Genomic DNA, 15119 nt, shown 5'->3' with positions numbered 1-15119 from the left:
ACTGGAAATATTAACCATATTAACCATTTTTTTTCACCACCTCATCAGAAAGCCACTGAGTAGAAATAACTGATGGATGAACCACACCTTGTTCAAAAGGTTTTATGTCTTTCTTTCTACTCTTGCCAATATTTTCAAAGACAATTCAAGAACAACGAACAACATCTTTGCTAGATTTGGAAAAAGTTACAGTTTAAAGCACAACTGATGCCTTTTTTTTTTTTTTTTTTTTTTCCCTGCAGAATACTATACCCATCCATGATCACAAAGCTGTGTCTGGTGAAAGCTAAAGCATGTCCACAGTGACGTTCAGTTCCATTGGCATGAGCAGTCTATGGGCTCTTGAATGACGTACATAATTTCGGTGCCATTTCCTGAGCAGCGCAAGGGCACAGTCAGGACTCGTGTTCCAATCTCTCGACAACATTTACAGAATCTTAGATGGCTATCAATATTGACATTGAAAATTGTTGCAGATGGGCATTTTCCATCACAAGAAGCCACATTAATCTAGGAGTAAAATAAAATAAGAAATAAAACTACATATCTAATATTTTATTATAAAAATATTACATTTCAAACTTCCTTGTGATTAAAACCTATTTTTACATTTGAAAAGGTCTCTGATCTTAAAAAAATATTTCATCTTCTAAAATTCATTTATTCTAAGTTTAGCCACATTTAAAATACTTTTTTAATTAAACTTTTTGTTATGCTTTAATCATTTGTTTTGTTTCAACATTTTACTGTGGATACCAAAAATTGAATCCCCATTTACAAATTAATAACTTTGGAACAGCACAGCTGAATCCATGTCCTTTTCATGTTCACTGATAAAAAGGTAAATTCTTCTAAGTAAAATGAAGGGAAGTTTATCTTTCTCTTTGGAAGTGGAAAAGCATATCAGTGTAAAAGCTTTTCCCTTTCTTATTTATACTGTTTGTGATTGAGGGCTGTGTTATTACTCAAAGAAATATACCCAAAAAGTAGATGCAGTAACAAACCAGCTAGGGCACATACTAGCTAGAAAATTATTTGTGCTCTAAACATCAGCAGAGCAAGGTTTTCTCTCACTGTTACATTATGTGAAGTATTTTCTTAGCTGATATGTTGACAGAAAAAAAAAACCCTATACTTTTTAATTAAACTTCAGTAGAGTTGAAATGCTGGGAAATCAAGGATGGCTAGTTCTCTTTGTGAGAGACTTAAATCTGATTTCTTCTGCAGGTGGGGCATATGAAAAACACTTGATCTACTCCCTTCCAAGCCTGTGATGAAATGTGCCATACCCATACAAATTAGACTCTTATAACTTTGAAATTTTCTGAGATTTGACAGGAGGAAAAAAAAAACCAAAAAAACTCTGTCCTATACACTAGTAATCCCAGTCATTAATTTATTAAATGTAGTCATGCTTAGCCCTATCCAAAACTGGACAGCAGTAATCTGGCCAAGAACACACATGTAGTTCCCAGCCACTCACAGCAGATACCACCACTTGATGGGATAAAAAGTCATGATGAAAAAAGAGTGTCAATAAGGGAGCTGGAGAGTAAAGGAAGTGGAGTTTAGGGTATAAGGACATGAAAATCTGGACGTGTTTCTGTGTGCAGGGTAAGATAATCTGGACTGTGTGAAGGATATGCAGCCACCAAGGAACTTGGTAGCAAGGAGATACTGGGAAAAGGAGGCTCTAATACAGATAGAGGTGGGATGGTGGTCTTTTTGGAAGGTGGGTAGAGAGGGAAGAAAAGATTAAGAGTTTACAGCAGAAAGATGAAATGAAGGCTTCATCTGTTGTGCCATTCAAGACATGACCTGGCCAACATTCTTGTTGCCCCTCTCTGCGTGCTTCAGTTCTGCAGCAATGTAGAGGGACCACAGCTGAAGAGAGCCCTATCTCGTATTACAGCACTAATTCATAAAAGACTAGAATGAGTTTGTGTCCACTGCCTATCCATTTGCCTTAGTTAGCCTTTTTGTCTGCAGGAGAGCAGAGATTTTCATCAAACTGGGTGAAAGGGCAAGGATCTTTCACCCGGCTTAAAAAAAACTATGAGGTTTGACTAAATCTTTCATTTTAGTATTATTTATTCAGTCAACACCATGCTTTTATTTTGTTGTATTGCTGTTGCTTACCCTAGGTTGTTGAAGTAACTGAAGCTCTCCAGACTCATCTCTTAACTATGGCAAATCACTCAAATTTCATCTATATCTTTACACTTTCTCATTATCAATCCTTCTAAAACTAAATAAATACACCATACACTTCTACAATTTAAATTTAAACATGCCACTATCTATGTGAGGACATTTTGCCTGTTCCCTAATGGTTGCTTAGGTTCTCCAACAGAATCTTGCCAGAGGCCTTTAGGAAGTCTTGAGATACTTTGATTGTTTCACTTTCAAGTGCTACATGAGAAGCATGTAGCTACTCAGAAATTTCCTGCTGAACATTTGCTGCTCAGAAATTTCCTGGGGTCTGTAGGTGGGGCTACACGAAAGCTGAGAAATAAGATGTCTTAAGCAGACCCATAAATAAATGGGATCATTAATTTATGATATGGAAACCCATGCTAGGTGAGGGAGAAAACAGAGCATAAAGGTCTTTTTTCTTAATGCTTGGCTTGGCATGCCATAGGCCCAGCATCGAAATTTTATGCTTACCGGGCTTTGACTTATACAATCATTTTTTCTTATGGTTGTCCTGATTGTCATTTTCTGGCAAATCCTTTCTTCCTTTTTGCCTGATAAAATACAAAAAGTGCACACTGACTCAATATATCTTTTGTAATGTATTTGCTTCTTTAAAAATTAAAAATATTAACATAATTTTAATAGTTATACTTCATTTTCATTAACATGCACACCAAAACTATTACTTCCATAATTTTCTTTTTAAATAAAATATATTAATATATAGTTCCTGTGCAGTATTGCCTATTTTCAGGTGGCACATATGAGCATCAAATGCCCCAAATAAGCTATACAATTTTTTTTTAAATATTCAACTATTAATATGTTTTTAAATTACACATATGGCAAGAGAAATATAAGCAATTTAAAAAATGTATTGAGTAATTTTGATCAGTATTAGAATTAATTCTGTTTTATTGGGAATGTTGAATGCAAATAGGATTTTGATCCTTCTTATAAAATGTTTAGAACTTAACATTTGAGAAGGTGAAGATGTGAATGTGATTTCAATCTTCATTGTATTTTTCATAATTAAAAATTAAATATAATTATATTATTTCAATATATTTTCGAGAAATATGTCCTTCAAGGTAGCCTTGAAAAAGAGACATGCATTTGCTAAATATGGTGCACTTTTTATCACCAGATCTGAAGTATGGTGCACATGAAGTCGCATATAGATCTAGGATGAGGGAAATACTGAAATTTTATGTTCTGTCTTGAAGATATTGATTGGCTTTGGGGTTTTTTTATTTGAAAAATACAGCTGAACAGTGAAAAGGCATTTTTAATATAGTAAAAGTCATTATATAATACTGAAACAATTAAACATATAATTTTTCATGCTTTACTCTGTATCAGACCATTATCACTATCTGTGTAACAGCAGTTATTTAGATCTCCTGATCCACTACCCCCTCAAAATGATCTGTTAGTTTTGCTGTGTAACCATTCTAGACATACAGCACATAAAATAATAAGCACTATTCAATAGTTTCTTGACCTTCCTTCACGGTTGGGTGTACAGGAAAACAACTCTTCTGTTCCTCAGAAGCTTGAAAGCACTTTTATAAGATAAATGATCTCTGAGTAACCAAGATATTCTGCAAGCACAGATCCATTAAGCACTAAAAAATTAGGTTGGCTGCAGAGCACAGTTAGATTTTAACCTGTGCATTGAAGAATCAAACAAAATTCTGTTACTGAATTAGCAGATCACTGTATGAGAGAAGTTGTTAGACTATAACATCTTGCTTTTCCTTCCTCAGAAACACTTAAAAATTTCTGTGATGTTTCAATCTGAAAGTGTGTGCCAGCATGAGTATGTGTAGACTGTGCAATCTTTGTACTGCTACAAGTCATACAGATATGTATATCTAACATTTCAGCACACAAAGTGCTGATGTCTTATGAAAGCACTGCTGCTACACATTTTCCAACCTTGAACTGTAAAGAAGATTGCATTTCAGTATCAGATGTGCTTTGTTTGCTCACTCCTTATTTGAGGAAGGAGTTTCTGTAACTCATCTATCCTAAAGAGCAAAGAATTATGAGTGTACTGCAACAGTTCTGTAACATTCTGTAATTTCTGGTATAAAAAGTGTATATTCCTGTGGGGTTGTAAATGTGTGTTGTGTCCTCCTGACCCCCTCCCCCCCCAATATTATTGTAACTTTGTAAAACATATTATTTTTGACAAAGAAGAAATACAGCATAAATCCGTATCTGCAAAGGGGAGACCAGACAGTAACACACAGTCTTGCTCTATTTTAAGGCAAAAAGATTTTCATCATTAAATTTAGAGACCTGGGATCAGAGTTAGAATCTCTTGATAACAGTATTCAGAGTTACGATTTTTTAAAGTAATTTCTCTTATTAAAACTACCCTGTACAGTAAGTTCATGTGACAAAAAACAATTTCTACAATGAGAGCAGGGATAACCATCAACAACATGCACCAGTAGTGAATGAACCTAATTCTGACAGGTGCTGAGCAGTGAATCTTAACCAGGATTTAGAAAACCACTGATTTGGGAGGCCAGCATAGGCTCAGCATCTCTCAGTATCAGGCCCAGAGCCATTAACTGCATGGTAACATCCAATAATGATTACAGCTATGACACATATATCAAGCAGTGCTTATATTATTAAAAAAAAAAAAAAAAAAAAGAAAAAAGAAAATACGTTATTAAAAATAATACCTGGTTCACAATTAATACTATCAGTAGGCACTACTGGACTAATGGCAAAGGGTAATAGACCCAATCCAGAACCTGGCAGAATCATTAGGAATAGAAGATTCTCATGAAATAAAAAACATTTCTGTATAAATGACACTTCATTAATTCTTACACTGCCAACTGCAATTTTTCTTTTAGCAAAAGATTATGAGCTTTCCTCTTAGTCTTCTACAATTTAGAGAGTCTGCAGCTGCTTCAAGTCTCACTAAAGATGGCCTATACTTTATTACCCTCCTGGTTAACACACAACTGGGATGCTTACTTTTAAAGCAAACTTTTGGAATTAGTCTGTCTATGGCAAGGTAAGAATTAAATATATGCACTCACTTTGCATGCATTAAATCAAGCTCTTTCAGAAAAGCTATTTTTTCCCATTAAAATCCCAATGTGTTGCAAGCTCTATTTATAAGTACTCAACTGCTTCACCACAGGGCACATGCTTTTAGTTAAAAATAAAAATAAAATAGCATATAATTGTATTATGATGTCTGGGGGGTCTTAGCAGCCACCTCAGCAAGTATTTCTGAAGTATAACAATGACTTTCCTGAGGCCACAGAATATGGCCAAAAATTATTAACAGAGAACCATCAGTCAATAATTTTTAAGACTAATTTCCTAAATAATGCCAAACCTTTTTTTTGTTTCGTTTTGTTTTGAGGGGATGAGGGGCAGATTTGCAGATTTTTTTTTTTTTTCACACAGTTTATCTCATGACAGAAAGATTATTGATTAGTAAGATTTTGGTACAATTTTGCTGTGTTACTTCTCTATGGTGATTCTCAATAAGAAAACATATTCTGTTGTATTAAAATACCTTTAATTTTCCATGTTTTGATTACAATGGAACAAAAATATTTGCAGTTTCCTTTCTAACACTCACATATCTTGGAAACTTGGCATTGTTCTGTACTTTATAAATATCACTTATATACTTGCCCTTATTTCCCCAAATCATATTTAATACATTGCACTTCAGATTTATATGATAACTATGCAATGTATGGTTGTGAGTCTGCAACTTCCTATACAATAATATTAAGTAAAGATTTGTATACAAAAATTCTAAAGACTAATTTGCTTTTACTCTAATGTAGAACACAAAAACAGCCAAAAAATAAATGGTTAAGATTTTCTGTAATGTTGAACATGTCCTTACTCTACACAATTAATCTTACTAAACAGTGTTTCATATATATATATACACACACATAATTATATAATAGATAATAAGAATTTTTCTAGTCAAAACTGCAAACAAAATGAGTTTGTTCTCTATTTATTTTATAAATTGTGAGGCCTTTTATGTCAGCTTGAGTCACATTTAATCAGATTTTAAAGTTACACATAGAAAATGTGAATTTATTACCAGATATTAAAAGACTGATTTTAAATAAGCATTTTATATAATCAGTATTACTCTAATTTTTCCTGATTTGGGATTTAAGAAAACACATTCCAGTATTTTAGACCAAGAAAATGCATATTAGGGATACAGACTAAATGGCTAATTTGGAATATGTATTGCAGAATGTTATTGAATCGGGAATCACTTTTAAGAGGAAAAATTCTTGTCTTTTATGGTGAAGATCATATAGGCATTATTTGAGAGCCAACTTAATGATAAATACAATGTTTTAATTGAGACAGTTTCAATCTTCTATGGGTTATATTTGGAGAGATTTGGTTATACTCCAGAACAATAATGTTAAAAATCACCAAGTCAGCAGCCAAATGAAGCAAGATCTTTTAATAAGAGTAGTTAGGTAACTACAACAATTTTATGTGATTTGTAGGGGGAACTGCATGCTTTTTCCCTCTTTATGTCCCAGCAACTGAGGTTAAAAAATAAGCCCTCCAAAACCAAAGCTGAACTAGCACAAATGGCAGCCTTCATCACTTACAGGTCTTGCAGCAGCCATCATTATACGTCTGCACAATTCCTCCATTCTAGGAAAACAAAAGAAGAATATAGCAAAAAAGTCTGGGCCCAATGCAAAGGGAAATTTTATCTCAAGATATTCCACATTTTAAAGATGTCAAACTAATAAAAATTAGTGCCACTGAAATCAACAGAATGCACAGATATGTATCAGCTGAAGGTTTGTTTCACAAATTCTTTACAGTCTTTGAAACTGAAAATGAACTCATCACTGATGATAAGTTCAGTCGTGTTTAGCTGACATCTGATCTAGTTACCTTTGAAGAAGTCACTTAGTTTCTATAAGCATATATATAATTATATATGCTTATATAAATTATATATATTATATATATTTTTATATCATCTACTCTCATCTGTTTCCCCACCATGGAGATTCATTAGGATAGTTTCAAAAATCCATGTGAATAGCCTAGATCTGCATATCCAGCAGGCTACAGAACATAAATATCTTAGGATAACAACAGACAAAAGATAGAAATTTTTCTGCTTCTATCTTTTCATGTGAGCACATATTTTTTACCCCATTACATTGAATAAGTTGCTCAAGAACGTCTTAAAAGAGGACTTAAACTCAGATATTCCTGAATTATCCTTAACTGCCTGTGAGAAAAGCTTTCTTGGCTACTGGTTCAATCCTGTCCTCAGCATCTCTCAGAAACAGGTCAGAGTGATTCAGAAAGTCAATTTTAGAGCCCCATTCTTTTAAATCTTCACCTAATAGTTGGTGTCAGAATGGTTCCAGGAAAAAAATTCAAGCATTGCCTCAAAGTAGTACAGCTATCATTTTTAAATAGAATACCTTCTACAGGAGTGGAAGAAATAGGAACTTTTTTAAACAAATGGAAGGGATAAGTAGGACTAGTACTAAATGTATAATCTGTAGTCAAGGCAGCAATGATACTTACCCTCTCTACACATATATTTATTATTATTTTCAGCTCATATTAAATATAGAATGTACTGCAAGTGAAAAATTTCACAAATATTATAAAGTTAGAGAATTATTAAATTAGAAATTAAACTGTAAACGAATATGCACTCTTTGTGAAAATACATGTTTTCAAAGCAGTTTAAATGGATATTCCACCTTTATATTTTTAAAAATATGATGTAGGTAGATACCCTGGATATTTTTGGTTATGTTACACAAATTTTAGTTTAAGACATAATAAAGTTTATATATACTCTGTCATCTTCCTAATCACTGCACAACTTAAGCAATTTTTAATATAGCTGACTTTTAAATGAAGCATTTTTTGATTTCTTGATCTGATTTATGTGTTGTGTATTCTATGAACTTGGCAAGGTATTGTTCCAAACTAAAGACATAATGATTAGCACTTTATCTAGTAGCATGGTTCCAATTCCACCATATTCTAAAAGCAGTCATCAATTACACCCATGACAAACTCTTACACTCTGCACAAATATTTTGTCAGTCAGAAAGAAAACAGGAGTGTAGAAAATTACTGCAAATTGCTCATTCACATACTTTTACTTACCACTTTTTTAATTTAAAGGAATTGCATGAAGTTTGCATGCATTGTGGAGCGTAAGCCAAAATCCAGAGCAATTATTGTCACTTACCTTACCCAAAGTACAAACCTTTGTACACTCAGTGTCATTAAACGGGGGGCAGACAACACTTGACCCCAGGACAATAGCCCCTGCAGCAGTCTTTACACATTTGTAGTTGGTACAATTGGAGGTCCAGGTGCTTCCTTCCTGGATATATAAAACAAAGCCATTGTGTTAGGAAAGCCAAAACACTTCAGCTTTATCTCCGACCTGAAATGTCTATAAAAGTAGTGCCCATATGCCATAGCATCTGCTGGAGTGGAAAGTCTGTTGCAGACCACCCAAAGGTGTCAAAAGGGAAAGACCATCCTCTAACTACCAGAGGCAACTCCTCCCTGGAGCCATGGCTCTATTGTCCAGCATACAGCTGAGCAAGGGTATCCTACTCCAGAACAAAAGGAGACTCTCCCAGTTCAAGATTCTATAAAAGAGTATAGACTCTCCCTGTTTCTTTTGTTCTGAAATCAATTGGAAGTATGAAACAACTCATGGGCACATCTAAATTTCTGTGTATGTGAATGCTGGAACACACCATCAAGATCCTGAACCCCAGAGCCTCGATTTGCACTTTTCCTTTCTGTAGCAACCAGCACAAAGAGAAGAGTGACCCTGAGAGGAGAGGGACATAGAAGTCCTGATGTAGGCTTAGAAGTTCCCAACACATCTAAATCACAGTATATAGAGTTACAATTTGAACTCTGCTCTGTAGCTAGACCGTATCCAGCCTTGAGTAAATGATGACATTTACATATCTTTGCAGAAAATACTACAAGCAATAAGATATTTACATGTGTGAAATGGCAGGTCTTTAGATAAACATGCTCATTTGGAATCATACATCATAAATCGTCTCTCAGCCTGTAACCAGTAGTAAGGAGATATGAAAGAACAACAGTGTGAGTTAACTAAGAAATGCCTGGCTGGCTCGTGCCTATTCTATTATTGCAGTTGCTTCCTATCTCTGTTCACAGGCACGTACCTCGTACACAATCAGCGTTCCATTCTCTGTATGAAAAGAGCAGGACACGTTTTGGCATGTACCACAACATGTGTGGTGACTGAAGGAAGGAATATATACTTGATGCTGGAAAGAAAGGAAAGTAAAGGAAAGGAAAAAGACAAACTAGTACTTTTTAAACCTACATTATATGGAAATTCTTTTATTTCTGAAATTAAAAACACTAAGAAAATGATGGATGGATGGATGGATGGATGGATGGATGGATGGATGGATGGATGGATGGATGGATGGATGGACTGAGATAGATATGTTTACATAAGCTGCTAGAAACTGCCTCTCAAAATAATCATATAGACACAAGATACACATCATCACTGCTAAGTTCTCAAGTTCTTGCTGAGTAAACAGTCTTTACTACAACTTTTATCCTACTTGTGCAGTTGTGTTCACAAATTACATCATTCTTGTATTTTAAGAATACTCACAGGTTCACATTGCTGGGAACAGTTCATCATTGTGAAATGCATGGCATTGTAGCCTGTGTTCTGATCTTTTTCTTGTAAACAGTGTACAGTGTAACAAAGGTCTCCATCCAAATACTGAATCACTGATTGTCCAGGATTCAGTACTGTGACCTCTTGGAAGATGCACACATCATCCTTCTCTAAAACCAAAATAAATAAATGTTACCAGAGGGAAAAAAAATCATGAAACAAATAAACAGGGCAAAATTCTATTCATTGCAAAAGTATCCTATCTTTTAGACTTGATTGGTTTGTGGTTTTAATTACCAAACAAGAGCAGGAGGAATGATAATTCAGTTTTAGAAAATGCTACAAAATGTGAAACTGCCTAAAACTGATAGTGTTTCTACTATGGAAGTAAAAAAAGTCTGTTGTTCTTATTTTAAAAGTGTTCTAATATTTAACATTGAGCTATTCTGTGCATCACAAAATGTAGCCTTTCTGTAAATAAAACTACTCTGTCTGCCCATGGTCCAGTAACCTGCTCAGGCTGTACCACAGATATGTGCTTGGCTCTTGGAGGCAGTTTAGCCTGAACTGCTGCCAGGACTGGAGCTTGCCTCAGCATCCCCACGCACAGTGCAGCTGAAATCTGCACTACATGGGTAGCTGAGCAAGAGAAGGGAGCAGAGTTCTGATCTTAAGGCTGGCTACTTCCTCTTGTGCTGGCAGAACAGGTCTGTTGCTCTGTGTGTGGTGTTGTCTCATTTGTGTTGAAAGAGGATTAGGAGCAGCTTCCCTGCTCACACTCAGCTACAGTTCACAGCCTGCTTCCTAATTGCCAATCACCAGAGAGACTGTACCTAACTCTGAAAGTATGGCCAGTCCTGCAACACTCCCACACTCCGCCAGAATAGACACAAAATGGATGGGTTAGCAGGCAAAGCATCATATTCAGAAAAGAGAGTATCAATGCGTAACTAGATAGACACACATCAAATTAAGATAAAAGAGTGTTTTAAATTGAGAAGATAACAGTGACCTTATTTCTGCTTTCTTTGCACACCCTTTTAGCTAAAAACTAAAACACAACAATGAGGAATATGAAAAGTTACCACAAATGTAGTGAATGCATCCACAAGCACTGGAAACACTGCTATCTATTTTTTTAACTTCTCCCTGAGCATAAAAAGATAAAAGTTTGCAAAGTCATGTACAATTAAATGTAGTGCTACACAGACAATTTTTCTCTAAAAATGTAAAATATTACTTTCATCACTTTCACCCCTGGTTTCATTAAAGAGAAAAATTGCAATGTATTCAAGAAACAGTAGCACATTCAGAATTACTCAGTGTATTTATCTCTTAAAACAGAAAACAGCACTTCATTTTATGTAGGCGTGCATAGAATAGCAGAGTAAATAAACAGCATTTTTTCCTGAGATACAAAGTTATTTCAATAATAAATATATTAGAAAAAGATTGCCTCATAAAAATTTTCTTCTAAAAGATAGGTGAAAGCTATTTAAATCTAAAATTCCTTAATAGGCTTGACGTTATGCAGTCTTCATATAAGGAAAAAACCTCAGACATTGGATAAGGAAAATATGATCACTATGGTATTAATGGGAGTTTGAACATTCACTCATAATTCTTTTCCAGATCACAGTCCCTATTACAACAAACTGCATGAGGAGCAAAATATTTATGACTTCTCATATCAGCTAAATTCAATGTTAAATCATTTTAATCAAAAGCATAAATAATTAACAAAACAACACATTTCTTTAGATGATACACATAATCACAAAGCTCATACCTCATATTTTTTTTTTTTTAAATATGATTTGTGGAAAGCCTAGCTAGCATATTGCTTCTATGCTTACTAGCATATTGCTTCATGTCAAAACTGAACAGTATAAAATTATAGTTGCTTTTTTTCTTTTTCCACCTTACAACACACCAATTCTCCAAGGAATGGTTGAGAAAACTATGCAGACACCTGGAATTACATGCTTGAGCTGGGACTGGAAGGCAATCCCACCTTGTCCCTGTTCACTCTTTACAACTAACTGAAACAAGGAGGTTAAAAGGGAGGACTAAGACAGTTCAACACCATTACTAACAATATTTAAAAGACACCACTTACCAATTTACAGGTCAGCATAGTAGCATTTTCACAACTACATTCTGAGGAGATAAGGAAAACTGTGTTAATCTGTTAGCTAACTGTTTGCTTTGGTTAACAGCTGTGACTAAGGAATAAAGCAATAATTACCACAGTGCCATTCCGGACAACATTGCCCAAGTATTTTTTCCTTCACAGGTGTCATGTCATCTGTGCAAATCATAGGAGGCTCAGAACAAAGATTTTCATCACAGACTAAATGAGGGGAAAAAACATGAGAATTTTCTCAACTTTCCTTCCACTTTAAAGTGTTTTCCACTTTATATTACTTTTGATAAACTATTTTAAAAATAAAATTATTTTATATAAATGTTATTGTGTTTCTTTAGCATCAGAATTATACTTGGAATGAAAAACTAAACAAAGATTTTCAAAAGTGATTTTAATTGTCTTAGAACGTGTTTAAATTTTCAGAGAACATCAAACAGGAATCATTTAATATTCTTCCTACTCCAGAGTTACTCAAGATCGTGCCAAAGACAACTAAAACCATAATCTTTGGGAAATGTTGACTTGAAATCTACTGTGAAGTGCACTTCTGGAAGATAATAGTGAGCAACTGCCCTCCAGTTATGATGCTAATAAAAAAATACTGCCTCCCTTATCAGGAGTGGCTTACTGAGACTGAAAGAAGATTATGCACTAAGATCTAACTTTCTCCCTGCCAGAATTGGAGAAAAAAAAATGCCAAAGGCCTTTGCAGAAAATTTTACCTGGGTAAAAGGGCCAGGAAAAGGAAAGGACCAAAATACAGAAACAACTGAAGTAAATATCACTAAACTCCAAATTTAGTGGAAGTCAATTTAATTATTTGAAATTATCCTGAAAGATTGCAATAGGATGAAAGTTAATCTAAATTAAGCAGGTATACTTGTGGATATTACTTTAAAATGTATAGCACAATTTATATGTTTTATGAGGCTATGAAGAGGACTGTTACACTGCAAATATTTTTCTTTTTCCTGCTCATTGTTTGAATAGTAGTCAACTCAGCAGTATTTGAAAACCTTGGTCTGCTCCTTCCTCTAGGAGCTAAAAATGCAAAGAAACTGCCTAATCATTAGTGAATGGTACAACAGAGGAAAAGCAACATGCTGTTTTATTAAATTTGCTTTAATATATGAACAACTGTATATTTATACTCCAAGGATGGGATTCAGTGCCACATTAATCTACTGGCGTTTAGATCACTGTGAAGATAACCATATTCTGTCTGGTGGGCTAAATAACCTCTCCAGACTCTGCTGACTTGGTTTGTTTGACCACCACTGGGCAAAGCAAGAACTTAAAATCTACGTCAAATTTGGTACTTCTACACCCTCATTTGGACTTCTTAGTTTACACCTGAAGCCCACCGTAGTTGCCAAACCTAAAAAAATCCCTGCACACCCACACTGTCTGTCGTTTTTACTGAATTTAGTGACAAATCAAACTCACAACATTTACACTCACCACAGTAGTAATGAGGACAGCAGTAGTGTATGGTATTAAGGTCTACAGTGAGGATTTCCCCTTCACTACACAAGGGAACAGGTTCAATACAGGATTCACACACTAAATTAAAAAAAAAAAAAAAAAACACCAAATAACAGATATATACAAAGTTTTAAATACTAAAAATTAGCACCTCTAATAGACTACGTAACAAGCAACACTGCATTGTTACTCAGATAATAAGATAATAGAACTTTTAAGGATTTTATGGATATAAAAGCTAAACAAAGTTCAAATATGATATTCAAAATTATGTTGGAAAGAAATGACCCCCAAACCCAAGAATAATTATGCTCAAGCCGGCCAGATCTGTGTGAAATCTCATTCCAAGAATTCCTGCCTTATTTAATTTAGAATTATAGTCTGTTCTTGTAAATGTTTGACTATTCCATAACTCTTCATAAAATATTTGAGGCTTCTTACCACAGAGATGAGAGAAACAACAGGGATCTTCCTGTTTTGCTTCAACAATAAATTGATCTTCTCTGCAGTCGGGCTGGGAGGCATTAAAACAAACTGAAGGATCACATTCTGTAGGAAACAAACACTGTTTTAAATGGAGTCACTGAAAAAATACGAAAAAGATAAAGAAAATAAATTCTTCATATGCTAACTAAAATAAAATACCCCAAATTGACTGTAAATCAGAAGTAACACAAAACACAAACACAAGAAAATACTGGAGAATATTTTAAAAAAATACATCATTGCCTGGTGTTATTTACAGTGTCCCATTCTGTTAACAATCAAGACAACTTGTAATGCAATTTTTTTTCCAACATATAATACAAGTATGGAAAACTTCCCACAAACTGTGGGTTTGTATTTCCTTACCACATCGGTACTGTGGACAGCAGGACAGGGGATGGTAGCCTACCACTAATTTTTCATTGGGTTTGCATGTTGGAATAATGGCATCGCACAATGACATGTTACATTCTGTGGGATAAAAAATAACTTTTATATCTTTAAACAGATACAAGTGCAAGTCCTATAGTTCAGGCTATTTATACCATCTAATACAGAGATCCACAAAACAGGGACAGCCCAAGTCAACTTAAAGTTCACTCCATACCACTGAGTAAACCTTTGAGCTCAACCCAAGCAAGCAGTTATATCCCTCTTAAAACTGGTATTTACTTGCTCTGCTCCTTATGCATGAAGCCAACTGTAATGCCCCACTGACATTCCTTGAGCAAATTGACAATACAGCATTGGTTACAGGCATCTTATAAGCAAAAGCACAATATCATCTGGACCATATGTTCCTTTTCCTTGAAGACATTAGAACATGAAGAAATTAGTGTGTTTTGCTTAATGTTTCAGGAGCAATAAGTTTATTCTTTTTCTTAATAACCGTGGATAGGCCGAATATTAGTATTCAGTGATCAGCTCCCAGAAAACAGTTCCTGGGAAACAGCAGTAGATCAGAGGATACTGCTCATCACACCAAAGCACTAGAAAGAAAAGAAAGCAATCTCTGATGACATCTCCAAATACCAAGGTACTTCTATTTTATGTATATATATCAATTTATTATTAAATTCTGTGCAA

General features: G+C 34.6%; 1 protein-coding gene across 1 annotated transcript in view; it reads right to left on the bottom strand.

The window, feature by feature from the left end:
* Nucleotides 1-212: 212 nt before the first annotated feature.
* Nucleotides 213-15119, bottom strand: part of OTOGL (otogelin like) — a 91075-nt gene continuing 76168 nt past the window's right edge. The window contains exons 47-58 of the mRNA XM_066318748.1: nt 14400-14504; nt 13989-14096; nt 13524-13625; nt 12162-12266; nt 12033-12073; nt 10999-11062; nt 9905-10083; nt 9438-9542; nt 8486-8605; nt 6840-6885; nt 2668-2747; nt 213-510 (exon numbers count right to left, since the gene is read on the bottom strand). Coding sequence (XP_066174845.1) covers nt 310-510; nt 2668-2747; nt 6840-6885; nt 8486-8605; nt 9438-9542; nt 9905-10083; nt 10999-11062; nt 12033-12073; nt 12162-12266; nt 13524-13625; nt 13989-14096; nt 14400-14504 — 1256 coding nt within the window. The 3' untranslated portion in view covers nt 213-309. The remainder of the gene's footprint in view (nt 511-2667; nt 2748-6839; nt 6886-8485; nt 8606-9437; nt 9543-9904; nt 10084-10998; nt 11063-12032; nt 12074-12161; nt 12267-13523; nt 13626-13988; nt 14097-14399; nt 14505-15119) is intronic.

Source organism: Sylvia atricapilla, chromosome 5 (assembly GCF_009819655.1).
Source record: "Sylvia atricapilla isolate bSylAtr1 chromosome 5, bSylAtr1.pri, whole genome shotgun sequence".
In the NCBI taxonomy this organism is placed as follows: Eukaryota; Metazoa; Chordata; class Aves; order Passeriformes; family Sylviidae; genus Sylvia; species Sylvia atricapilla.
The sequence above is the reverse complement of the archived record's forward strand: the minus strand, read 5'-3'. Positions and strand labels throughout refer to the sequence as shown.